The sequence below is a fragment of the Heterocephalus glaber genome, unplaced genomic scaffold, assembly GCF_053883595.1.
Source record: "Heterocephalus glaber isolate CG9 unplaced genomic scaffold, H.glaber_assembly_v1.0 deba00001760, whole genome shotgun sequence".
Classification (NCBI taxonomy): domain Eukaryota; kingdom Metazoa; phylum Chordata; class Mammalia; order Rodentia; family Bathyergidae; genus Heterocephalus; species Heterocephalus glaber.
In genome coordinates this window covers 4,120,505-4,147,164 of record NW_028258457.1, presented here as the reverse complement: position 1 = coordinate 4,147,164, position 26,660 = coordinate 4,120,505, and the positions used below count along the sequence as shown (strand labels likewise).

The following is a 26,660-nucleotide window of genomic DNA, read 5'->3' as shown; positions in this document are numbered from 1 at the left end:
GAATACCAGCCCGCAGGACCCATTTCGTGCCGCAGAGGGCGCCATAAATCGATATGCTAACGAAATGCAAATAAATCCGGGCCCCATAGGCGTTTTCAGTCAGGCGCACCACGGACAGACCAGATGCCGCAGGGGCGTAGGATTGAATCTGTACCCGCGGAGGGTCGGGCACCGGCTCCCGACGGGGTCCTAGAGGACACAACTGGGGTACCCGGTGCCATCTAAATACTCTTTATGTTTCAGCGCATGGGCCTGCCGTTCACCGCAGCCTGGCGGGAGCAGGCGTTTCTGAGCAGGCGCGCTGCGGACAACCCCTCCCGGGGTCCCTTGCGGCGGCGTCCCGGGGGCCTCCGGGGGCCTCGGAGCAAGATGGCGGCTGGGGGGTTCGTGAGGCGAGGGTGGAGACGACAGCGGCGCCTGTGAGGGGCCCGGGGGCCCGGGCGGCTCCGGGCCGGGGTGCCGCCGCGGGACGGACCATGCTACGCTCCACTGGCTTCTTCCGGGCTATCGACTGCCCTTATTGGGCGGGGAGTCCTGGGGGCCCCTGCCGGCGGCCCTACTGCCACTTCCGACACCGCGGGGCCCGGGTTCCCGGAGCACCCAGCGGCGGCGGAGCGACGCCCCCGGCAGCAGGTAATGCCCGCCTGCCCGACTGGCTCGGTTTCCGGGCTGGCGTCTGGACTCTACCGCCGGGCTTGTCGGCGCCCATGTTCCCCACCCAGCTCCTCCCCACATTGCTCCCGGGCGACGTGCCCCCCGCCCCGCCTCTGGGCTTGGGTCCCCCCCTTCCCCCATCCTTGTGCAAGTGGTGGATCCTCCCCGAGTCTCCGTTTCTGCGAGTGTAAAATGTAAACAACGAGAGGACCTGTTCTTGGGGCTTGTCACAAGGGAAGAGTGATTAGGCATAGGCGAGGCGCGGAGTCCTGGGCCAGGGGAGCGGGTCTGGGAAGTGGCTGCGACCCCACCACGCGGGCCCGGAACGCCTCCTCGGGCCCCACGTGGCCGTGGCAACCCTTGTTTATTTCCACGACTCTTCTTCGGCCGCGCCTCTGGGCCTCTGGGTGCGGCCACCGCTGTCTCCAATAGTTGAGTCCTGAGGGTCTTAGGAGCACCTGCTGTACGTCCAGCCACTTGTCACACACGCCTGGACCGGAAATACATCGAAACCCGCTTAATTAGAACGGGGGTGGGCTTCCAAGGAACGTCCCACTTTTGGTTGGGCAGAGAACATTCCTGGACTGCACAGTTGCTCTATCATGGTGATTGTCAGTATCTTGGCGGCCTTGGTGACAATCGTCAGGTATCAGGCAGGATTTCATGTAGGAAGTGTGGAATTTGAGCTGAGATGGTAGGAACCCTGAGGATTTAGAGTGGAGCAAAGGAAGGTGACATCACAAAGAATGGCCTGGAGGAATTAAGGGTACTCTCTTTCACACTCCCTCTGATGACTCTCTGTCTCCCTTGGGAGTGGCTCTCCCCTTCCTTCAGGCCCTGATACTTAATTTATGTATGTTTTGAGACGGCCTGACTCTATCCCAGGCTGGCTTTAAACTTGTGACTATCTTCCTGCCTCAGCTGGCATGACATCCCTGCACCACTGTGCCTGGCTAAGGCCCTGATTTCACATATCTCAGGTTTCCTCATCTGATGTCAAACGTTCTGTCTCATGTTCTTAAAACAGTGATTCTTGGGATGGGGATTTAGCTCAGGAGTGCCACCACCTGCCTCAAAAACGAAAGGTCCCGAGTTCAATCCCCAGTACCAAAAAAAAAGAAAAGAAAACAAAAAAAACCAATGACTCTTGGCTGAGGATTTTCTAACATCAAAAGTGGAACAGTCTTGCTAGAGTTAGATCTCAGGCCTGTTTTCTTTACCAGAGAGAAGAGCATATGTTTCCAGTGTTTTCTTTTTGAGATAGGGTCTGTAGTTCAGGCTAGTCTTGAGCTCATTATGTAGCCCAGGCTGGTCTTGAACTCCTGGTGATCCTCTTGCCTCAGCTTCCCAAGTGCTGGAATTACAGATATGGGACATCAAATGTTTCCAGTTTTGGTTTTGGTTTTGGTTTGGTGGCACTAGTGATTGAACCTAGAGTGCTGAGCTATGCCCCTAGTCCTTCTCCCATTCCTTTTTGTTTGTTTTATTTTGAGACCCTATCTAAGTTGTCCAGACGGGCTTCCAACTTCCCATCTTCCTACCTTAGCCTCTCAAGTAGCTGGGATGGTAATAGGTGTGTGCCACCACACCTGGCTGTTTTTCAGTTTCTCAAGGTTCTCATGTAAATTTGCTGAGAACAGCTGCAGCTGCAGCCAGTTGTCACCAAAACCTTTGTGGTTCAGCACTGCGGGGGCCAGATGTTGGGGTTTGAAAGTCACACAAGAAGCAGGCCTCACTCTTTAGAACTTGAGGTGGAAGAGGAAAGATGGCACAATTCGCCCCCCTATAAGGTGGTGGGGCCAGGGAGCATGCACCAACTATGGTGTGCAAAGGTGGGGGGAAGGGGCAGTGCACATGGGAGGCTTCTTGGTGACTGATCCCCATATCATGAGGCCCATTTTCACCCTGTTGGAATGCAGTTTTTTTCTCTTCTTCTCCTTCTCATTTGCTGAGAATGGAACCTGGGAACTTGGCATGTGAGGCAAGTGGGCTACACCCCCAGCCCTGTATTTTTTTTATTTTGAGACAAGGTCTCACCAAGTTGCTAAGTTACCCATTCAGGCGGGGCTTGAACTTGTGGTCCTCCTGTCTCAGCCTCCTGAGTGGCTGGGATTGTAGGTGTGTGCCACCAGGTCAGGTCAGCAAGTACAGTTTCTTGAGTTCAGAACCATCTGACTTCCAGGTTCCTGCCCACTTTAAGGAACAGATATCTTTTTTTTTTTTTTTTTTTGCCTTGCTGGGGGATGGAGCCTGAGCCTCCTGTATGCTGAGCAAGCGTCTAGCCACTCTGCAGCCCCTGTCTTGGCTCTTCTGCATCAGTACGGTGCCCTCCAGCCTTTGGAACTCAGGAGGGTGGGTTCCTCAGCTTCTCCTCTTCCAAGTGTTTTGATTATCTTTTGATACCACACAAATGGTCTATTAGTTTCCCAAAGGACCATTTTTGGGATTTCTTTGATGTCTTCTGTGCCCCCAGTCTCATGAGAACATGCTCCCCCCTCCCTGTGCCTCACCACGCCCACTGTGAGAATGTTCTGTCTCTGGTTACTTCTGGTAGAGGACTGTTCCTACCCAGGGCCAGGGCCCACCCAGCTCAGCCTATGTGGGGCTTCTGTGCCTGTCCCTTTCTCTGTGCTCACTGGACCACCCGGGACGAGGCTGGGGAGAGTGTATGCCCCGTTTCCAATGAGGCTTGGGAGGCCTGCAGTGAGATGGCCTTTGCCGTGTCCCCCTGGACTCTGCAGAGAAAGAAGCTGCTGTCAGCTGCTTCATTCTGCCCAGCAGGTATCAGTCCATTCTGATTTCTGCTTTGGTTTCTGGGATCCCCCCACTCTTCCCTGAGCACCTTGGTGTCCACTTTTGCTTCTGCAACAAATAATGAGGAAACAAACTCGTATCTTTGGCCTCTGAAGGGACTCTGGGGGCTCATTGGGGCGGTGGCTTCCCAGGGCTGCGAGCAGAAGGGAGTGCAAGTGTGGCACCAGCAGCTTACTGCAGGCACTACTCGCCTCAGCCCTGTGCTCAGCTTGTACATCCCTATGCTCACACAAGCTAGGTGCTGCTGTGGGGAAACTAAGGCTGGGTAAGGAAGGGCGTTTACACCACTGCCTGACAAGGGTGGGTTTGTGGGCTGTGAGGTAGCTGAGGCAGGAGGGGGATCCCTCCTGGGGAGGATGGCATCCTCTTAGGGTAGGGTAGGGGTTGCACAAGGCTGGGAGGCTGGAGGGGGGATTGGCTCAGGAGACGGACAGTGAGCATCACTGAGTTGAAGGGCAGGTGGGATTGAGAACTGTACGTGGGTCAGGGCTCAGCAGCCACCCTGAGCTGCAGGGCTGACGGACTCGGTTTCCTCTCCTGGCTGCTGTCCCTGGACCTGCTTGACTATTTGGGCCTACCTGGGTCTTGGAAGGTGTTTTGGAGGGAGCAGCCTGGCAGTACTCACCCCAAACCCTGGCTGTCCCTGTTCATCTGAAACCCTCTCCCGGGCACTTCTTGTCTCAATGGGGCAGTAGGTGAGAGGTGCATGGTGCAAGGGGGGATGTCAGGGCCCTGGCTGTTGTTCCTTTCATATCTGCAGGCCCACAGGAGCTTTCATCTGGAGCGTCCTGTCCAGTGCAGCTGAATGGGGTGACAGCCATGTAGAAAGTACACAGGGTTTCTGGACTGGAGGCCCCCAGGGTCTGGTTCAGGGTCTCAATCTGGGACATGGGCCCAGCAGGAACTGGTCAAGAATTGTTCTGGTTAGGGCCAGTTGATGGCATTGATTCCAGGGCAAGAAGTCAGTAGGAGGTTTAGCTCCAACACAAGGAGCTTTCTAGAAGAAATAGGATTTGGTAAGCAAGAGAGGAAGGGGTATTCCTGGGTAAGGGAGGGTGACAGGTCCAGGACCAGGTGTGTGGCTGGAGCAGAGGTGTATGGAGTGATAGCTTTGGAGCAGCTGGCTGGTGTCAAGGGCCCGGGGCAGGTGACCTCCAGAGTTTTCTAGCCCAGTGCAGGACCTGGCAGGTGTCCTGTTCCTTCAGGCCCTTTAGACACAAAGCCTGTGGGCTCCCAAGTCCTACCTGGTTTCCACAGCACATGCTTGGCAGGCTGTGTCTGTGCTCTGTGCGCATGATGGGGAGGATTGTCTCCAAATGAGGAAGCTAAGACCCAGAGGTCAGTCTCTTGCCTGGCATATGGGTAGGTGTGGGGTGGGCTGAGTGTGGCAGTCTGGCCACACCCCTGCCACTAGCACCCCTGAGCCTGGAGGTGCCCAGTGCCCAGCATGGGCCAGGCTTCCTGTTGGAGAGTTGAGTGTCCCTTGTGCTTCTGGAAGGTTCAGCCCAGGACTGGGAGAAGCCAGGGAGACAATGAGTTTCCTTCCTCTATGAGCTGACTGGGAACAGGAGGGCATGGCAGTGGTGACAGGCAGCCCTCCTGCCTCCCTGGTGCTGCAGTCACCGAGCTTCCACAGGGGTGGGGGGCAGTAGGGGCAGTCCCTGCCTCCATGGGTGTCTTTCACACCAAACAAGCAGCGGCCTCCATGGGCCCAGTTCTGTTCTGGGAAATGGGCAGCCACGTGGGCTTTCCTCCCACGGATGCTCTCCTTCCAGGGAGGACAGGCATGATTGTAAAGGAGTCCTGTAGAGGGTGTTGTACTTGCAGAGGCCTGTGGGGGTGCTCTCAGCAGCTGGCTCTCAGCATTAGGCCAGCTGGTGTCTCCTTGGTCTGGGTGGGAGCTTGACCTGTGGAATGGTCAGTCCCACCACAGACCCTGGAGCGATCATTCACTGTGGGGGGGGCCAACCTGGGCATTGTAGGGTGTAGGGCAGCATCTCTGGTCTTTGGCTACTGAGTGACATTGTACCCCTGTCCCACCTCCTTATGGCAACCACAGAACCCCAGAAGCTGCCAGGTGTCTGACAGGCCGCATCTACCCTGCCTGAGGATGCTGGTCGGGGCAGTCTCCTGCCAAGCCCACTGTGTTTTCTAAGTCCCTTCCTTTCCTGGAGCCTCAGTGCAGCTGCCCTTGCTCAGGACACACCTTGGCCCTTCCCAGGGGAGGAGCCTCCAGCTGGAGCTCAGCTCTGGAGTGGGTGGTCCTCTTGTTCTATTGTTCTGGTTTCTTGTAAAAATGGAACTAGAGGAGAGGTGCTGGGATTCTAAGGCAGTCACATTTTAAGAGGTGTGTTTGGACTGTCCCTGCGTCTGTCCTCAGTGTGTCTTGGAGCAGCAGCTGGCCTCTGCTAGTGGCCATCCTTGTGCAGACGCTGTCACTGGATGGGTCCTTTGTATGAGGTGCCTCAGTTCCTCCACCACTTCATCTTTGAAGCACTTCTTACTGGACTGGAAGTAGTGTTCAGTTTAGCAGCACTTGGAAGCACAGGACAGCCCAAACCAGTACTTGGCCGTGGATGGAGGCACACACCTGTAATCCCAGCACTCTAGAGGTAGAGACAGGAGAAATGCTGTGAGTTTGAGACCAGTCTGGGCTATATAGTGAGACCCTGTTGCAAGAAGCAAAAACAACACAAAACCACTACTTAAACTAAGGTGGTTCTCTCATCTGGGACCTTCTGAACAGCCGGGGCTTTGAAAACCTGGCTTCTTAGACACATGCAGTGTTGCGTGCCTGTCATCTCAGCACTCTGGGAGGCTGAGGCAGGAGGATCAAAAATTCGAGGCCAGCTTGGGCAACTTAGTGACTTAGCAAGATCCAGTCTTTAAAAAAATAACAAAAGGGGGCTGGGGATTTAGCTCAGTGGTTCTGCCGCTTGCCTTGCAAGCACAAGGACCCCAGTTCGATCCCCAATACCAAAAAAAAGGAAAAAACCAAACACAAAATCTGGCTTCTTGGCCTGTCCAGCCTAGAGCAGGACCTCAGTGTTTACAACATGTAAGTGAGGAAGGCCTTTGTGTATCCGGCTGTTTTTGGTGTTTTGGGGTCTTCTGCTTAGTGTGGATGATTGGGCAGGGATCTCAAACTGCCATTGTGCCTCCAGGGTTGGTATATGGGAATGTGGGTCCCTCGTGTGCAGTGAGTGGAGGCCAGGGATTCGGCTCAGCACTGTACAGGGCCTGTGACACTCACCCAAGAATGCCCTGGAGTGGTGCTGAGGGGAGATCCTGGTGCAGGAACCTGCACCCAGCCTGTTTTTGTAGTACAGGTGGGGTGGGACACTGACCACAGCCTATAGGGACAGGTGGGAACCCTGTAGAGCACTGTTCTTCCCTGGGGTGGGGTCGGTGGGGACAACCTGCTTGGAGAGGCTCAGGGGACCCATGCTGGTGCCTTAAGTGTGAACCTTCCCAGCAGCTTCTGCCTGCTCCAGGGACTCACAAGAGAGACGCAGGTGTTATGAGCCTGGCCCACACCCAGTGGGGAGCAGACTGCCCCACAACAGCCTCTTGGCCGGCTTTCTGTGTGTGTGGATGCTGTAGAAGGCCCGTCGCATCTGTAGCTTTCCTCAGCCTCACTCATCCCTCTGCTCGGGGGCTTGCAGTGTGTGTGCTGTGTCTGTGTGCACAAGGTCTCCCAGTGCAGGGCAGGACATGTCCCCCCAGTATTCCTTTGTTTAGAACCACAGTAGGAATCAGGGGCTTCACAGGAAAAAGTGGCTGGGTGTGATGGTGCATGCCTGTCATCCCAGCACTCTGGGAAGCTGAGGCAAGAGGATTAAAAGTTAAAGCCCAGGGCCGGGGATTTAGCTCAGTGGTTTCACCGCCTGGTGCTCAAGCGCAAGGACCCGAGTTCAATCCCTGGTACCAAAAAAAAAAAAAAAATTTCAAGCCCAGCCTGAGCAACTCCACAATTTAGTGAAACTCTATCTCAAATTCAGAAAAGGGCTGGGGATGTAGCTCAATGTGAAGGTCCTGAGTTCGGTCCCCAGCACTGGAAAGACAAAACTAAAGTCACAAGCACAGGAGAAAGTGAAAGACTAAAAAGGACAGAAATTAGGAGGTGGCTGGTCGGGCCCAAGACGGGGTGCTTCTTGAAGACATCTCTGACTGTCCTTTCCTTCCTCAAGGGCCCAGGAACTCTAGGGTCTGCATGCATGGTGTGAGGAAGCGGCATCTGCTTGGGCAGTTCCAAGGCGTCTGGCCCACAGGCCTTGTGGATGCCCAAGGTTCTCTGAAGCAGCTTCAAGGATGGCTGCAGTAGTGGCCAGGTTTCTTGTGATCCTCCTCTCTGCTCAGCTTGTTGCGGGGCCCCAGAACATGGGTGCTCTGGCGTGGCACACATACCCAGTGTCTTCCAAGGGCCTTTCTGGTCAGTCAGGACTCAGTATGTGCCTGAGGGAGCAGAGAGAGGGTGAGGGTGACAGGTATGGACACATGTGTTTTTTGTTTTTGTTTTTGTTTTTATTTTTTGGTGCCGGGGATTGAACTCTGGTCCTTGTGCTTGCGAGGAGGCAGCAGAACCACTGAGCTAAATCCCTGGCCCGAGGGTGACAGGTATGGGGGCAGCAGCACAGGCCAGACTCCAGAAGAGCAGCTGCCACCTAGAATTGCAGAGAGGTAGATGTCCGGCAGGCAGTTGCTGATATAGGTTTAGAAGGAAGAATGGCAGTGTTCTAGGGCAGGAAAGGGTTTGGGGCTCACCATTCAGGACCTGGGCAGAGATACAGACCACTAAAAGACCTGGATGTTCCACACTGAGGTACAGAGAAGCTGCTTGGGAGCAGGAAGGGAAGGATAGACGAGGCATTCCCAGCCTTGCTGCTTCCCACAACCGACTGGGCTCACTGTTAACATCCTGGCTTGTTCTCTGTCCTTGTCTAGCATAGGCCCAGGAGTGCCGCCAAGGTCAGGCTTTGTTCATGTGTCCCTCTCTCTCTCAAGAGCCCTCCCAGGCCATACTGCGCTCTGCTCTGGGCTGCTGTATTGAGCTGCTGGGTGTGGGGAGCTGGGGCAGTTCCGGAGTGACAGGGTCTTCAGGGGCCAGTGGGACCAGCTTCATTCCAGGCCCATCTTAGCCGTGGCTCATCAGCTGTCCCTTTGTTCTCGCAGATAACCCACCCTGACACAGTCACCATCCCACACCACAGGCCATTTGTCAGGAGAGGCACCCCGCCCCTATAGTGACTTGGAATGAGAGGCCAGGTCCCACCCTGCTCCTCCCTGCTGTGTGTGAGCAAGCAATAGCCAGACCTGCAGGGAGGGTCTTGGAGGCTGCCTGGAGGAGGTAGGCGGAGAAGGGCCCGAAGCCCCCTCCTGTGCTCTGGGCTTCTGGGTGGGGAGCACCATCAGTTGGAAGAGTGAATGAGGGGCCAGGTGAGCCCTTGAGGAGTCCGCTGTGTCACTCCATGTCCTGCCTACTGTATCAAGCAATAAAATTGCCAATGCTCACTCACCTGTGACCCTGGCGTGTGACACTTTCTTAGAGGATACTGGAGCCCTGTCCTGGGAGCAGCCTGGGAAATCTTGGGGGCAGGGACACCGGGTGGGGGTTGGAGAGGCCCAGGATGGAATCCTCGCCTGGAAGTGCACCCTGAGAATTGGTAGGTACTGGGTCAGGAAGAGGGAGGAGTTTAGAGTTTGGATTCCTTAATGTGGACCGTGAGCAAAATTCCCACCTATCTCAGACTGGTGGGGAGAAACGGCAGAGGAAGAGAAAGTCCACCTCCAGCTCTGCCCTGGAGACCGAGGACACTCCCAGCCTGTCTGGCCCTTCAAGGTCTTATGTTAGAAAGGCTGGTGAGCTGTCTTGGCTGCACCCTTGTCCTTGAGGCCGACATTACCCTGTAAGCAATTTGATGGCCCCCTTTGGGCTGGGCATGAAGAGTGTGTGTCTAGGTCTGTCTGGCCAGAGAGCTCATTTGCTGAACTTCCCACACTTCAGCATGGGAACTTACCCCCAGGATCTGGGATGAGGCCCCGAAACCCAGGGAGTCTCGGTGTTGTGCTATGGGGGTGCCCTGGAGCCTGGGAAGGCTCCAGCCAGGCCCCAGTTGTTTCAGGACAGGCTGAGGGGGTGTAGCCGGGGTCCCTAGGATTTCAGGGAAGCTGCATGTCTGAGATTCAGTGCACCCCTCCCTGGCCTGACCCCACTGTGTGTACTTGTTGAGTACCCTATCAGGCCTCTTTGGCAGCCCAGGTCTGTGTTGGTCTCCTCAGGTATGTGGGGGGCACCAGGGCCACTGTGGGATTCTCTCCATGTAGAATGAGGGAGCTCATCTGTCCAGAGGGGCTGGGTCCTGGGACCTGGATGTCCAAGAGTGGGGCTTGAGGACATCCTGTGTTTCTGAGGGGGAGGCCCTCACAGCAGCAGAGACATAGGCCTGGAAGCACAGAAAGCCTGCTGTGGGGTCCTGGAACTACACTCCCATCCCCTGGGCATAGCTGTTGGGGCACTGTCTACTGGAACCTACTTCCCAGCATGGGCGCTCCTGGAGATGTCTTCTCCACCTTTGAGCCCCCAGGCCACTCGGGTAGCTGCCCGGTTCTGCTGGGGCCCTAGTTGCTCTCCATCCTGTGACTGTCTTTGTGTCCACCACCAGGGCTGGGAGGGCTTTATCAGAACCCACTGCTGAGCCAGATGCCTGTGTGGTCTCTTGGGCTTTATCAGTCTCTGTACCTTGGGCTGAGGCTAGGAAGACAAGCAAGTGGGTTGTGGGTCTGGGGCCTGAGGGCAGCAGAACTCAGGTCTTGTCCCTCCTCTGGGCCAGGCATTCATCCCATCTGCATGAGAGCTGGCACCAGGTTTCTGCTCATCCCCGGGCAGCAGTAGGCAATGCAATAGGATGAGGGGGGGAGGTATAGGTGCCAAAGGGAAGGGTTGGGGGTACCAGAGCCCTAGGAGAAACTACTGTCTTGCAGGTAGCCAGCGGTCCTGGGCTCAGCTGCCAGACACCTTGGCCCAGACTGGGACTGGGCTGAGAGCTGGCCCAGGTGGCCAGAGACCCATGGAAGAAGCTTGATTTTCCTGGCCTCGAAGGGAAGTCATCCTGTGGTGACCCTGGTGCCTGGCCGTCAGGAGTCTGGGGAAGAGGCATCAAGGGACATCCTTCGGGGCCCTGCCAGGCAGGCTCTGTGGCTTCCTGGAGATTGCTGGGGTCCGGCAGAGTCCTCCATTCTTGTCCTGGGAGAGGCAGAGATTAAGGGCATAGCTCATGGAACACATGCTTTGGGGCCTTCCAGCAATCTGAGGATGTGGGTGTGACCCTATTTCTTCCTCCTTGGTTTTTTTTCTTTTATGCTGCTGAGATGTTGGGCATGCTAGGCAGGCACTCTTCCATTGGGTTATGTCCCCAGCCTCTTAAAATTTTTTATTTTGAGAGACTGAGATGGTGACACATGGCTGTAATCCCAGTGCTCAGGAGCCTGAGGCAGGAGGATCGCTGCAAGTTTGAGGGCAGCCTGGGTAACAAGGTGAGTTCAGGGCCAGCCTGAACTATAAAGGGAGACCTTGACTCAAAAGAAAAAAAAAACCCCAAAAAAGAACAACCACTTAATCTCTTTTACCAAACACGTGTACCTGGTCCAGGCCCCTGAAGGAACCCCAGTTGACTTCCATCCAGATTAATTCTCCAAGAGTTGGAAGGCACCTTCCAAGGTCCCTTGATGGGCCCCTCCTACCTCAAGGTACTCCTTTTTAAATAATTTAATTAATTTCTCTGTGCATTTGTGTTCTTGGGAATGCTAAAGCAGGCACTCACCACTGAGTCACACCCTAGCCCCAGGTTCTTTTGATGTGCCCCCACCCCAATGGGAGGATGAGCCTGCTAGAGGGACCAAACATAGGGACGTAGAGAACATATCCTGGGGAGCCTCTCCATCCCTGATAGGTCCCCAAAGGACTCAGACCTCTGAGGCAGGGTGGGGCAGGGGCCAGGAAGCTAACGCTTCCACATTGGGCCCCAAGCCCGGGTCATCTGGGGCACATCGTGGAGCCTCTGTTCACTTCTGAGCTGCAGGAGGCATAGCCAGGCTCCTTGACAGGTGTGTGCTGGACTTGTACATGTGTCTAGGCCAGGACTCCACCTTATAGTCCTATCGGGGAGACTGAGGCTACAAGGCCAGGCCCAGTAGCTGACAGAGTGGCTCAAAGGGGATCATGTCTGAGCATCTCAGGACCACTAGGGAGGTTTCTCTGGTGCAGTCTTCCTGGACCTGCCCCCCCCAGCATTGTCCTGTGTTCCTCCAGTGCTCAGGTGGGGGCTGGCTGTGCACAGAAACTTGGAGTGTCTTTGCCCTTCCCACTGGTTTGGACCCCTGGAACTGCTGCCTGACCACCCCTCCAGCTGGAGGCTTGAGCAGGTTCAAATGCCCTTACTCAGCTAGCAGAGCAAACCCCTTCCTCACCCAGGTCCATGGCCTCTGCCCCTGTGCCAGGCAGCTTCGGGCCTGTGGAGAGGCAGGTGCAGTCCTGCCAGAAACACCTTCCTGGTTGGGCGGTTTGGGGGGCCCTCTCTGTCCTGACCCAGGTGTTGGCATCTTACAAAACCCAAAACACTGGATGCCTCACCTCAGTGGCTGTGAGAATAGCTTGAGGGTGGCTCTGGTGGCCAGTGTCCTGCTTGGCCCCAGGTGGGCCTTGTGGGCTGGATTAGAAGCAGAGGGCAAAGCTCCAGGCCTTGAGCCAAACCTCAGGCAGCTGGAACACACACACACACACACACACACTGCCCACCTTGGGGAGGAGGGTGGTCCTTCCACTGCCCCTGAACCCAGAGTGTCAGCCAGAGCCTGGGGAGCACCAGCCCTCCTCAGCCCACATGCCCAGTAAGTGTCCCTCTTAAGGACAACACTGGGAGCTGTCCCTCCTTACCTGTCCCAGCCCCACCTGCACGCCTTCCTCCTCCAGGTGGAGGAGCAGGGCTGCTGGGCCTTCTGACCCCAGCCCTCAGCTGTGAAATGAACAGGGGAGGGCTGCCTCTGGATGGACAGGGTTGGGGTGATGCTGGCTTGGCAGTGCCCCCAGAGAGCCCCGCAGATGGCACTGGAGACCTTTTTTTCTTTCTCTTCTCCGCCCCTCTGTACCATGCAACTCTAGCCCAAGTGTAAATAGATGATTCATTTCTGTTTTCTAAATACAGTTTTTGGCCAGGGACAAGAGCCAGCTGTGGTGGGCCACACCTATAATCCCAGTGCTCAGGAGGCTGAGGCAAGAGAAGTACTGTGAATTGGAGGCCAGCCTGGGCTACATATTGAGATTCTACTTCAAAATAAATAAGGCTGGGGATTTAGCTCAGTGGTTCTGCCACGGCCTGCCTCACAAGCACAAGGTCCCACGTTTGATCCCTGATACCAAAAAAACAAAAACAAAAAACTGCACATCTCTCATCTCACAGTCTGGAGGGCAGAAATCTACAGGCCCAGGTGTCCGGGGCTGCTCCTCGGGAAGAACCCAGGTCCTTGTCCCAGATCCTAGAAGCACCTGCAGCCCTTGGCTCATGGCCCCTTCATCTGCAGAGCTGGCAGCTTGACATCAGCCTCTCTCTGGCTCTCATTCTCCTATGGTTGCTCAAGGGGACCCTGGGGGACACTGGGCCCCAGATGGTCAGGCCTCAGATGGTTTCAGAGTCCTTCATGTGACCCCATCCACAGCATTTCTGTTGCCATATAAGGTAATGGGGCCAAGGCTCCAGGAATCAGGACTATGCTTGGGGACCATGCTCTGCCTGCAGTGGCACGTCTTGGGGAACAGCACAGGAACCTGCTGGTTCTTCCCATGCCGCACAGGGGCTCTGGTGGAGAAGCCTCAAACTTGTTGCTCTTCTTAGCATCCCAGGAAGTGTGCGCTGCAGTTAGCCCTGTGTTTCACAGCCGTCCACTCCCCGTGCATGCGTCTGTAGGTCCTCCTGCTGGCATGGCAAGGCCACAGGCTCGGGAAGGGCTTCTGTAAAGGGATCTGTTAATGCATGAGCCCAGATGCACCAGAGGCTGGCACTGAATGTTACCACCGGCCTGTGGCCTGTATGTCGTTGCTTGCTGCATGGTTTAGGGCTCCTCCTGCTACTGTTAATGACCTGTCATGCATGTGTTGTCCCTCCTGGTGGAATAAGTGAGGACATGGTTGAGGGCTGGGGTGTGGCTCATTTGTATGCTTGCCTAGCATTCTCGAGACACTGCTTCCAGCCCCAGCACTGCAAGAAAGAAAGAAAAGACCTGATTGTATTTGATGTCCAGAAGCTCCCTGCCCCCTGCCAGCGGCCGGTGTGACAGTTGCATCTCTGTCCTGATGGCTTGTTGAATCATGAAGGGAATGAATGTGCCATACTTTGCTGTTTCCCCTTCCTGCTACCTTGTGTGTCACACAGCAAGGAAGCTTGGGGATGGTGTAGGGCACACTCATCCTTTCTAGTCCTGGTAGACCATGTCTCGGTTTTTGGCTGGGCTTTACCAGGTTTCTGCAGGGAGTGCCTCAGTGGCCTGGGCCACCTCTGTGCAGTGTGTCTGCTGGTGCATTGTCCTGAATCCAGAGGCAGAGTGACAGGTGGCTGTCCCGATTATTCAGAACTGCTTTACTGGCAGAGCCTCTTATGTTTCTTGCCGCCAGTCACAGCCCTGGAGAGGTCACAGTATCTCGTGTGGGATTCCTTGGTGGCCTTGTGGCTGTGCTCACTACTCAGCTCCCTGTCCTCTCTTCCCTTGTCTAGTCTGTGGTGGTTTGTCTTTCTCGCCTCTTTTTGTCCCTACCAGTGCTGAGGATTGAACCCAGGGCTTTTGCACTGGAGTTATGTCCCTAGCTCTTTTTAATCTTTTTGTTTGTTTTTGTTTTTGGTTTTTTTTGGTACCGGGAATCAAACTCAGGTCCTTGTGCTTTCGAGGCAGGCAGCGGAACCACTGAGCTAAATCCTTGGCCCTTCTTTTTAATTTTTTGAGACAGGGTCTGACTAAGTTACACATGCTGGGTTCCAACTTGAAATCTTCCTGTCTTCAGAGTGCTGGGCTGACAGGCGTGCACCACCATGCCTGGCTCGCTAAAGTCTGTATAAAAAAACCAGTTGTCTTATGGTTACAGCTCATTGAATGGGTGTTTGCTTTCCCCACCTGGTCCTGCCTAGTGGTAGACAAATCCTTGGCTTCTGTTTTCCATAAGCTTTGCTGTAGGGAGCAAAGTCTGTGGGAGCCAGGCTGTGTGGTGTGTAGCCTAAGTCTTGTCTACTCAAGAGGCTGAGGCAGGACTACTACTTGAGTCCAGGAGTTGGGGGCCAGGCTGGGCAGGATGGCAAGGTCTTTGGGATACACTGGGCTCAGGTATCTGCTGACCAGGTGGGGCCATGTTATCCACAGATGATCTCACTCTCACATCCACTCCCAGGATGGGGTCACCGGCCTAGCCCAGAGCTTCAAACCCTGGGGCCTCAGACCTACTTTAGGTAGTTCAGTCTGTACCATTTCCATGTCACTGCAGTGTGGAATGAATTCACTGTGTGAATTCCTTGAGCCATTCCACAAAATTTTGAGGATCTTGATGGCTCTATAACACCCATGTGCCCATCTAGTGCCTGTCTTTTACCCCGCTACATGGGACATGGTAAGCTGGGCATCTGCTGTGGCCTGGGCATAGTATTATAGCCCTTTCCCCGCAGATGCCAAGGAGCAGCTGGCTTCAGCAGCACCACTCACCTATCCTGTCCTCTGACCTCCTAGGCCTCGGTTATGACCCGTACAACCCCGAGCTCCCTAAGCCCTCGGTGCAACGGGAGAATGGCGTGCTGGGCCGCGGCGATGAGTCCCGCTCAGACATCCTGGAGCTGGAGCTGGTCAACCAGGCCATTGAGGCTGTGCGCAGCGAGGTGGAGCTGGAGCAGCGGCGCTACCAGGAGCTCCTGGAGACAGCCCGAGAGTATGGAGCAGCCGAGCCCAGTGCTGGCGGGGCCTGTGCCCTGGCACCCCGAGGCCTGGCTGCCAGCCCCTCCGAGGGCCTGGATGAGGGGGCCTTTCCACTGGCCTTCACCTATACCCCTGGAAGCCATGGCCTGGTCACCCCTGAAGCCAGCTACCAGCCCACTCCACTGGTCCCTGCAGAGCTGGGCAGCAAGTACTCACTGGAGTCTCTGGAGAGGGGCCAGGGGAAGGTGGGGGCCACCCTGGAGTACGTACCCAAGGCCATGGGCCAGCCCCAGCGGTACAGCCGCCCCATGGCCAGCAGCAAGTACGTAGTGGACAACTCCAAGCCATCCACGGACCTGGAATATGACCCACTTTCCAATTACTCAGCCCGGCACCTTAGCAGGGCCAGCTCCAGGGATGAGCGGGCCACAAAGCGTCCCCGGTGCCCCCGTGGCAATGAGCCCTACATGCCTGCTGTCAAGAAGCCCTGTGACCCCTTCAGCAGCTGTGACGCCAGGTTCTCAGACTCGGAAGATGATACTACCATGCCCCCAGGTGGCGACAGGCCTGTCATAGCCAGCGCCCCCAAGGCCAGTGCTGGCCCTGAGACCAAGGCCACTGGGAAGCCATCCTCCAGGGAGGGCCCGGAGCCTGAGGAGGGTGGCCTTCGGGAGACCAAGGAGATAGCCGTCCAGTATGATGTTGGGGACCTTGGGCAGGCCCCAAAGGACCTGGATGTGGTGCCCCCAGCCAAGTCTAGCTCCCCAGCCAGGGCCTTGGAGGATGAGGGCAGCCCCAAGGAGGACAGACCCAAGAAGAAATGTGGGACTCCACCCACCCCCAGCCACAAGGATAAGTCCCGGAAGAAAGACAAGCCGAAGAACCGCGACCGAGGGCAGGCCCAGGGTAAGTCTGGGCTGGATAAGAGGAGCCTGCAGGCCAGCAGCCCCCAGCACAAGGCTGAGAAGCCGAACGGGACCAAGAAAAAGCCATCTTCAGCCACTCCAGTGGCCAGCTCAGGGAAACGGAAGCCTGACCGCCCAAGTGCTGGGGCCCCCTGGGCCCAAGACTCTCGTCCAGGCCCCCAGCAGCTGCCAGAAAGGAAGGGCAGCAGGAGGGCTCCAGCGGGCAAGCTAGGGGAGCGCAAGGCCCGCTCACTGGATGAGGGTGCCTCCCGGGATGCCCCCAAGCTGAAGAAGAGGGCCCTGAGTCACGCTGAGCTCTTTGGGGACGAGAGTGAGGATGAGGACTCCGGCCCAGGGGTTGGGACGCCACAGGCCTGGCCCCCCACCCTCCCCAGCCTCAGCTCAGACTCGGATTCAGACTTGGACTCAGAATCCAGCCTGGGTCTTTCTGAAGTGCAGCTGCCCAAGCGGCTCAGGTCCTCTCCGACACCCACGCCCACCCTCAGCCTCACCCCCGCACTCCCAGCCACCTCAACTGCAGCCTCAGCCGCCACCACCGAAGCCATGGCAGCCTTGTCCTCGTCCCCCTCTCCTTCTTCCTCGTCCTCCTCCTCTTCCCCGGGGGCCAGGGAGGAGTCAGAGGAGGAGGACATGGACTACTCCGCCTTGGAGAAGGAGGTCGACTTTGACTCAGACCCTATGGAGGAATGCCTGCGGATCTTCAACGAGTCCACCAGCGTGAAGACAGAGGACAAGGGCCGGCTGGCGCGGCAGGTGAGGGGCACCAGGCAGTCGCGGCCGTGGGGTCCAGTGCTGGCCCCGCTGCTCTGGGCCATGGCAGTGGCCCCAGCGCAGGGACATTCCATCCTGCAGCTGTTTCCAGATGCCTCAAGCCGCAGCCACAGGTGGAAGCTGTGCCTTCAGCGACGGCCTATTAACTCGTTTAAAACTCAGGAACCCTTGGTGGCCGCCTGCTGCCCCCTGCACCCTGTCCAGAAAGAGGATGTGGGCTTACGGCCCACCCAGCCAGGTCCCGCGGCAGCCAGCGTGCCAACTGACGTGCAGACTGACCGGCCAAGGGGTACCGGGCCCCACCCATCCTGCACCCCCTTCCCTCTTTTTTGCCCTTCTCCCCTCCTGGTCCCTGTGCCCTGTCCTTTCTTCTCCCTGCTTCCCCCCAGCATTAGGGAGCCCTAGCCTGCTCAGGCCATCCAGCACCCATCTGGGTCTCCATGTCCAGTGTCTCCACATTGGCCACCAGAGGGAGCCCGCCCTGAACAGAACTGGACTCAGCCTGTTCCCTCCAGATCTAGCCTCCCATGTCCTGTCTGGAGTTATCTCTTGCCCAGGCTGGAAGCAGGAGAGTTGGGGCTGGGCCTGCTGGCAGAATTTGCAGCTCCTCAGGCTTGGGAGGTGGCTCAGGGCCAGACCAGCCTGGTGCGGGGGCCTCAGGGTGCAAGGTTCTGGTTATGGCTGGCCCACCTGTTGTCTTGGTCTGCATAGTCCCTCTCTCCACGCACACGCGCAGGAGGGTGGCCTGAGCCCAGGAGGAGGGGCCGTGTATGCTGGTGTCAGGGTGCTGCAGCCCACAGATGTCTGTGCTGAGCGGATGTGTGTTTCAGCCCCCCAAGGATGAGAAGAGTGAGGAGAAGGGACACATGGGCCTGACCACTCTGTTTCCGGGGCAGAAGAGGAGAATCTCACATCTCACCAAGCAAGGCAAGGAGGTAAGGCCCCAATTTTTAGCCCAGGCACAGCCCACCCCCATGGGGGTGGATTCCTTTGGCAAACTTGTATCCTGCACTGCCTGTGTCTTGCGGGAGGAGTGTGGCCCAGTCAGGGTCCACCTTCACACTGTCCCAGCACTGCAGGGCACACAGCAGGGGAGAGTGGGTGTGGCCCTGGCCCAGTGAGCTGTGTCACTGGGCAGGTTGCCCACCCTTGCCTCCTCCAGTGTAGCTGTGGGGGCAATGAGTTAGCACCCGAAAGGATGGGGGCAGAGAGCCTGGCTCCAAGGTTAGCTACCCAGAGTTCTAATTGACTCAATCTCCAGACTTTCCTGGAAGGAGGGTGGGATTTCTGGGGATTGGGTTAAAGGTGGCCCTAGGGAGGGTTTAATTCCCTCCCCACCCTAACTCTATGTCAAGCCCAACCTGGGTACCCAGGGAGCCTAGAGCTGCAAGAGCAGGCCTGGCAGATGCTCCTCCACCCGCATGAGCCGGGGACCATGGCCTTGTGTTGGTTCCTGCTGTGGAGTCCAGAAGCTCCCAGTGTGGTGAGGGGGATGACACATGCAGCCCAGGAGCCCCTGCCGTCTTGCTCCCCGACTCTGCAGGGCTACCAGCCCTGGGTGCTCCAGACACACAACCAGGCCCCAAGACTTGTCCTCATCCAGGTGGAAGCCCCCAGGAGGGGCCCAGCAACGCCCCCAGCCCGGCCCCCAACAGCACAGGAGGTGTGCTACCGAAGGGCCCAACAGGCGCAGAGGGAGTCGGCCAGTTGGCTACAGGCTGTCCCGAGACAGCCAGAGAAACTCACCTCTGTCCACATCTCCGCCCCGGGGGAGAAGAGGAGGATTGCCCACGTGCCCAACCCCCGCCTGGCCACGGGTGAGTCCACCCTGCACCGAGCCCCTGCAGGTGGGGGTGTCCCAGGAATGTTTCTTCTTGGGTACAAGGACTCGGCCCAAGGTCACTGGGCAGCCTCCCTGCCCTGCCAAATGTCCTTGAATACTGTGCAGCTTGTCTATCTGTGAAGTGGGGTCACCCTGACTCAGCAAGAGGGTCCTTGAAGGTCTGGCTCTGTGCCAGGGCCAGCTTCCTCTGCTGCCTGACCTAGGTATGGTTTACCCTGGACGTGAATGGGGAGGTGTGGCCTCTGAATGGATCTTGGGTGGAGCTGGGGTTTTGTTTGTTTTGTTTTTGAGGCAGGGTGTAGTTCAGGCTGACCTGGAACCTCCTGCCTCAGCTTCCCAAGTGCTGGGTTTACTGGCATGTGTGGCACCACACCTGGCATTGTTTTGTTTTTGTAGTACTGGGGAATTAATTCAGGATTTTTGCCTTGAGCTACAAACCCTTTTAGAATTTTTTTTTTTTTTGAGAGAGAGAAGCTCATTTTGTAGTTCAGGGTGGCCTCGAGCTCACTATATATAGCTCAAGCCGGCATGGAGCTTATAGTGATCCTCCTGAGTGCTGGGACTATGGGTGTGTGCCACCACAAGTCTGGCTTTTTAGAATTATTTTTAAGACAAGGTCTGTTTCTCTCTTCCTTTTTTTGGTACTGGGAATCAAACTCAGGGCCTTGTGCTTGCCAGGGACGTGCTGCACTGCTGAGCTATATCCCCGGCCTCTGTTTCTCTCCCTGTTGTTTTGTTTTCTTGGTGTTTTGAGACATTTTCTGTGTAGTTCAGGCTGACCTTGAACTCACTGTGTAGCCTAGGCTGGCTTTGAACTACGTTGAACACCCTGCGTCAACCTCCAGAGTGCCGGGATTACAGGCATGTGCCATCATGCCCTGCAGGAGACGAGGTTTCTAAATTGCTAAATTCCCAGGCTGGGTTTGAACTTGTGATTCTCTTGCCTCAGCCTCCCAGAGTCCTGGGATCTCTGACCAGTCTGGTCATCCCCAGGGCCACCTTGGAAACAGGCTCCGCAGGCGGGGGTGGAGGAGGAGGTACTATACTTTGTGACCTCATCAAAGGGACAGGCAGAACACAGGTCGTGGTGGCCAGGCAGGTGGCTGTCACAGTGACCCGGCCGGGGGCATCCCATACCCTGTGGTCCTTCGCCCAGGAGTCAGGGCCTCCCCCTCAGACATCAGTGCCTCGGAGACAGGGCCCAGAACATGTGGCAGAGGCCCCGTGCGCCCTCGCCCCACACCAGACCACCCCGAAGGCGACGTTGCCTGAGCTGACCTCTGCAGCTGACCACTGTCCCCCCCCCCCCCGCCTCGATGGGCCTGCCCGGAAGCAGATAGAGCCTAATGTCCTTCCACAGCCCGCACCCCATGCCCCGGCTGCTCCCCCCACACCCCGAGATGCACGTCCTGCTGTCTGTCAACGACCGTAGCTACCTGGTGCTCCACAGCTCAGTGATGGGCATCCTTTCTTCCTGCACTCACACCCCCTGTCCCACGCCAGCCCCTACAGGTGCCAAGAGAACCCTCTCGGCCAGCAGCAGCCAGGTGCCCCATGGCCTGGAGCCTGGCAGCCAGCCGCTGAAGACCCGCACGCTGTCAGGGATGGCGTCCAAGACCACCACCATCATCACCCCCAAGCGCATTGCGCACAGCCCATCTCTCCAGGTAGGGTGGAGCTCCACCGCTGGCCGCTTGCTGACACCCCAGAGCTTGGTCCTTTTTATTGAGGGAGTTGTAACTGGGCATTGAACCCAGATTCTTACACTGAGCTACATCCTGAGCCCTCTTTATTTTGAGACAGGGTCTTGGTGAGTTGCTAAGTGGTCCAGGCTGGGCTTGAACTTGTCATCCTCCTGCCTTAGCTTCCCAGAGTGCTGGGATGACAGCTGTGGGCCGCTACGCCTGTCTTTTTAGTTGTTTGTGGTGCCAGGCCTGGTGGGTGCCAGGCAAGCGCTCTACCGCTGAGTGGCACCCCAGCCCCGAGGGACTATTGATGGGCAGTTGGGGTTACAGAAGTTGAGACAGAGTACAGCAAGTCCACCCTCTGCCCTCAGTTTCCCCTGTAGCTCACACCCTGTGTGATCCCTCCAGCTCAGCATACGCTGCCATCACTGGCATCCAATTCACGATAGGGCTTGCTTCCGGCCGGGAGCACCCTGAGAGGCCCTGGCCAGCATGCCTCACCCCACCACTGTTTCCTCCAGAGTCTAAAGAAACCCATTATCCCGAAGGAGTTTGGGGGCAAGGTCCCCACTGCCATCCGCCAGCGCTATCTCAACCTGTTCATCGAGGAGTGCCTCCGGTTCTGCCCGTCTAATCAGGAGGCCATCGAGAAGGTGGGCTGGGTGTGGGCAGCCGCTCCTTGCCCTAGTCTGAGTGGCACCTGTGGGAGCCTCGGGCTGAGTGCCATCTGTCCCCCCAGGCGCTGAATGAGGAGAAGGTGGCCTATGACCGCAGCCCCAGCAAGAACATCTACCTGAATGTTGCCGTGAACACCCTCAAGAAGCTGAGGGGCCTGGTCCCCAGCCCCGTGCCCAGCCTCAGCAGTGAGTGCCAGGGCTGGTGGGGCTTGGAGCTGGGGAGCTGGGTCATTTGAGCTGGGGCCCCCACCCGGCGGGACCCCAGACAAATGGCGATTCGAGGTGCTTGCCAGGTGGGGGGACGTCTCCTCTTGCTATTAACCACCTTCCTCCAAGCAGGCCAAGGGCTGCCTGATAATGGAGCAGCTCATGGCCTCTTCAAAGCGGGAGGCCGTGGCGCCTGGGCTGTGGGCTGTGCATTAAGCTCTGGGGAGGAAGAAAGCACGGGTTAAGGCGTTTCATTACCGCCTCTGGAGAGGGTGCATTAAGCAATCAGGCAGTGCGCCCAATCTCGCGCTCGCCTCCCCCACACCCGGGCCCCTCCTTCGTTAGCTTCTCAGCCTGAGCTCCAAGGGCCCAGGGTGCCTTCGCAGGCCGGGCAGCCTGTGACAGCTCAAAGCTCTTGAAAGCCATTAGATACCTGTTCAATTAGTCCCAGCCTTTCCCCGATTTGCCACCTTCTGGGAGTGAGATCTTCGCTTCAAGGGAATGGGGCTTACAGGCACTGGGGTAACTGTGTCCAGGCCCTGCACCCGACCCTGCCCAGCCCAAGCCTCCTGGTTCATGAGGCCCCGTTGGCAGGGGGTAGCCATCCCGGAAGAGGACACTCAGGTAGCTGGGCTGGGCATAGGGCCCAGCAGGTCTGAGACAGGCTCTAGCTCATCCTCTTCCGCCTTCCTCAGAACCCAGTGGCCGGAGGGTCGTGTCCCATGAGGTGGTGCTGGGGGGCAAGTTGGCCGCCAAGACCAGCTTCTCGCTCAGCCGGCCCAGCAGCCCCCGAGTGGAAGACCTGAAAGGTGCGCGTGCTCTGGAGACCTTCCGTGCCCTCGGGACCCCCCTCTGGCCCTCCAGCCCTCAGGACCCCTCTTCCTGGTTGCCAGGCCCCTCCCAGCTGGGCCAGGCCAGGGCAGAGGCTGACACCCAGTGTCCACAGGGGCCACCCTGTACAGCCGCCTCAGGGACTACCTGCTCACCCAGGAGCAGCTCAAGGAGAACGGCTACCCCTTTCCCCACCCTGAGCGGCCAGGGGGCGCCGTTATCTTCACGGCTGAGGAGAAGAAGCCTAAGGACCGTGAGTCACCTTGGGGTTGCCTGGGCAGCTGGGTGCAGACGAGTTAGGCTGGGTGGGCCCTACAGGCCACCATAGCTCCTGGCCCGACAGAGCCCTCACCCACCCTCCTCTACCCATGTCCACCCACAGCCTCCTGCAGAATCTGCTGCCGCTGTGGCTCTGAGTACCTCGTGTCCTCCTCTGGCCGCTGTATCCGAGATGAGGAGTGTTACTACCACTGGGGGCGGCTCCGCCGGAACCGAGGTGAGGCTTGAGGACCTCCATGTGCTGGGCACACCGTGACCCCAGTCCCTGCCTCCCTGCCCTCTGATCCCTAGCTGAATTTTTTTAACTTGCTGTTTTTTATTATAAAGTCATATTTTTCTGTAACAATATTCACAATTCGTAGGTCCCTGGCACCTCCTGCCCTCCCAGCCCAGCCCTCGCTGTCTGTGTGAAAGTACTGAAGAAACTCAGGGGCTGCAGGCCCTGTAGGGACATGGCACATCAGGGAGGCTGCTGGGCAAAGGCAGGGCACAGCAGGGCCCCCACTCCAGGAAAGGCGGCTGAGGTCCCCCAGTCCTGCAGGCCTTTCCCTCAGCAGCCTGGGGAGCCCGTGACTGCCATGAGGGTGGTGGGCTGGCTGGGCGGGACCCCTGATTGCTATCTTTCCTCAGTGGCTGGGGGCTGGGAGACACAGTACATGTGCTGCTCTGCCTCTGTGGGCTCCGTCGGCTGTCAGGTTGCGAAGGTAAGCCCATCCTGACTTCCCAGTCCCCTGCTCTGGTCTGGGGTTGGGGACATGGTGAGCTGTCCCGTGCTCACAGCCTTGGGGCCCCCCTTTGGGCCACAGCCCTGTCCTAGGCAGCAGGTCCCCAGGTGGCATCTGCTCGACGAGCTCCTGGTCCTCACTGGCCCAGCCAAGGATCACTGCCTGGTGGGACTTAAGGGCCCCAAGCCTCAGTGTTCCTGTCCCCGGACAGGCCGGAGGGAGGCCTGGGGTTCGAGGCTCAGCCCATATCGCCACGCCTGGTGCACTGTCCCTGTCCCTGAGGTCCCTTTGCCCCCCAGCAACATGTGCAGGATGGCCGGAAAGAGAATCTGGAGGGCTTCGTGAGGACCTTCGAGAAGGAGCTTTTGGGGGACGCCCACGCGGGCATCTACGCCCTCGATTGTGAGATGGTGAGGCCTGGCTGTGGGGTCCTGGAGGTCTCCCTGCTCCGTGGGGCTGGATGGGGCCCAGGGCCTGCCCCAGACCCATTGGCTGTGTGCAAAGCTGGACCACTGTGCAGTTGACAGTGGGCACATTTGCCCACAAAGGGCACTGGCCAGATGCACGGACTTTTAGCACAGCCGTTTCCCCTGAGACCCCCAGGGCTCCCCTCTGCCCCCTAAGGTGTGTGCACTGGGAGAGAGGGTGCGGGTTTGGGAACGGCTCCCTGTGCTCACAGCTCAGCACCATCTGCTGAAGCCCAGGAGGACCCTGGCCTCGGCTCCCCTATCGGCCTCTGTGTCACAGGCTCTGGGGAGCAGCAGTGGCTTTGTGGGGTCACTGGACCTGGCAGTGCTGGCCAGCAGTGCCCCAGAGGGAGGGGGGTCTTCTGGGGCGCCAGTCCGTGTCAGCCCCCGCTTGGCCCACAGTCGTACACCACATATGGCCTGGAGCTGACCCGAGTCACGGTGGTGGACACGGACATGCAAGTGGTGTATGATACGTTCGTCAAGCCTGAGAACGAGATTGTGGACTACAACACCAGGTGCGGCCTTCCCACAGCACTCTGCCTGCCCACCCGCCGTCCTTGCACCCTGGCACCCCAAGCCAGCCCCACCTTCCCTCCCCAGGTTCTCAGGGGTGACAGAGGCCGACCTTGCGGACACCAGCATCACGCTGCGGGATGTGCAGGCTGTCCTGCTGAGCATGTTCAGCACCGACACCATCCTCATCGGGCACAGCCTGGAGAGCGACCTGCTGGCCCTGAAGGTTATCCACAGCACCGTGGTGGACACGGCTGTGCTGTTCCCGCACCGCCTGGGCCTCCCTTACAAGCGCTCCCTCCGGAACCTCATGGCCGACTACCTCAGACAGATCATCCAGGACAATGGTGAGTGTGCCTGCGTGGGCTGCCCCTCCCAGCCCTGCTTGCTGGGGCCCCAGGTGACCGGGTCTGCCCCGCAGTGGACGGGCACAGCTCCAGTGAAGATGCCAGCGCCTGCATGCACCTGGTGATCTGGAAGATCCGGGAGGACGCCAAGACCAAGCGATGACACCACCGCCTTGCCCGCCCCGTGCTGCCCACCCCCACGCTGCCCCCTCCAGCCCCAGGCCTCTTCCAAAACAGTGCAATAAATCTGAGAGCTAATCCAGTCGCCTGGCCTCCATGCCGAAACGGGCAGCAGGCAGACAGGTGGGACAGATGCCGAGGCAGGCCTGGAGAGCCCTGCCCCTCCCTTCTAGTTCCCTGTCCCCTGTGTGGGGCAGGGCGGTGTCGCGGGCTTGTTTGAGACAGGGGTTGTCTTTTTCTTTTTTTTGTATTATTTTTATTATTTTTTAATTTAAACCCATTGACTTGTGCAGTTACCGTCCCCACCCCAGAAGCAAGGCCCTGGTGCTGCTTTCCTCCTTGGGGACGGGCATGGGCAGGAGCCAGAGCCAAGTGTGGCAGTGACCCCGCCTCTGGGCAGTCCCTGCTGCCTTGGGGTGGCTGGCGGCTCCCCAGTCTCCTCCTGGCTCACCGACTTCCGTGACCTCCAAGAATCGAGCCAGCCTGGCCCAGGGCCTCGCCTGCTGGATGGCCTGTGGCCTGATGGCCTCTGGGACACTGTCTTCCCACAGGGGCCCCCACCCTTCCTGGGCTCTCTGTATCCCCTTCCCCATGGCCCCTGGGCAGGGACAGAATAAACATTTGTATGAATTTTAGACTTGTGGTGGTGCTGTTGCTGCTGCCCCATGAGACCTCTGCACACGCCTCTTAGGGGCACTGTCACCATCCTGTGGCTAAGGTCAGGAGAGCAGGAGGCCCTTGGCTCAGCTCCCAGAAGCAGCTCTGGTCCCAGGTGGGGCCCAGGTCCTGGAGCAGCCCAGAGCTGGGAGGTCCCCACACCTCACCTGCCTCTGGACCTGGGCTGCGGAACTGCTTGAGGGCAGAGAGTGGCGGCCTACTGTGTCTGAGGGAAGGTGTGTGGCCCACGGAAACAGACTTCTGCAGACCAGGACTGGACCCTCTCCCACTTGTGAATTGGGGGCACTTTTACTTGTGTAAAACATCAAGCTGGAGAGCCTTGGGACCAGCAGATGAAGAGAGACCTTCAGCCCCAGGGCCAAAGGTGCAGATCTGAGTTAGGATGCTTGAGCGCACAGGTGCTGGGGCAAAGTCTGTCCCCCCTCATGTAGCAGTGTTCAGGCCCCACAGGCTCCTCTCCTCTGGGTGCAGAGGAAAAACGGTATTCTTCCTGGGTCTGGAATCTCCCTAAGTCTCTGGAAGTTTGAGGCCGGTGGCGAGGGGTACGAGGCCAATCCTTGGTTAATCAGGCCATCTCTGCCTCTGGGTGTTCTTTGTTTTGTTTTTGGTACTGGGGATCGAACTCGGGTCCTTGTGCTTGCACAGCAGGTGGTGAAACCACTGAGCTAAATCCCCGGCCCATCTGGGTGTTCTTGTGATCAAGTTGACTGACACCTCCCCCCCCCCCACGTAAGGGATTTTCTAAATAAATGGTGGGGATGCCTTCACAGAAGCCCTGTTCTGTTCCTGTGGTGTCAGTCTCCCCCTTCCTAGAACACAGATTGGGGTAGCCATGGGCCAGCTCTCCAAAGCCTCAAGAAACTTCTGGCATGCCATACAGGTTGGTCTGTACTAGGGGCCTCAGGACCTTTGCATACCCTGTCCTCTGCTTGGGAAGGCTGTCCCCTCTGCGATGATCCCATGTGGAGGCTAGGGAGGGGAAATTGTTCCCGCAGTTCTATCCAACTTCTAAAGGATGTCAGAGCCTCCCATTGGGCTGGGTAGGCACTGGATACATGTTTGTTTTTGTTTTTTTGAGGTTTTTTTCTGGTACCAGGGATCGAACTCAGGACCTTGC

At 57.7% G+C, this 26,660-nt stretch overlaps 1 protein-coding gene across 3 annotated transcripts; it reads left to right on the top strand.

Annotated features, from left to right (window-relative positions):
* Positions 1-324: 324 nt before the first annotated feature.
* Rexo1 (RNA exonuclease 1 homolog) lies at positions 325-25,500 on the top strand. 3 transcript variants are annotated; one of them, XR_002389562.2, is made up of 16 exons: positions 331-633; positions 15,229-17,090; positions 17,939-18,043; positions 18,712-18,925; positions 20,455-20,618; positions 21,158-21,289; positions 21,376-21,499; positions 22,216-22,329; positions 22,467-22,604; positions 22,734-22,847; positions 23,261-23,334; positions 23,655-23,765; positions 24,225-24,340; positions 24,426-24,685; positions 24,760-24,988; positions 25,159-25,343. XR_002389562.2 is itself a non-coding variant. In XM_013065969.3 (15 exons), the coding sequence occupies exons 1-15, from the start codon at positions 477-479 to the stop codon at positions 25,326-25,328; spliced, it is 3,855 nt and encodes a 1,284-aa protein (XP_012921423.1). In that variant the 5' UTR covers positions 325-476; the 3' UTR covers positions 25,329-25,500. The 3 variants fall into 3 exon arrangements, 2 of the variants coding, with proteins under 2 accessions (XP_012921423.1, XP_021100552.1); XM_013065969.3 differs by lacking the exon at positions 24,760-24,988 and having other exon boundaries at positions 325-633; positions 25,159-25,500; XM_021244893.2 differs by having other exon boundaries at positions 24,760-25,500.
* Positions 25,501-26,660: the final 1,160 nt, after the last annotated feature.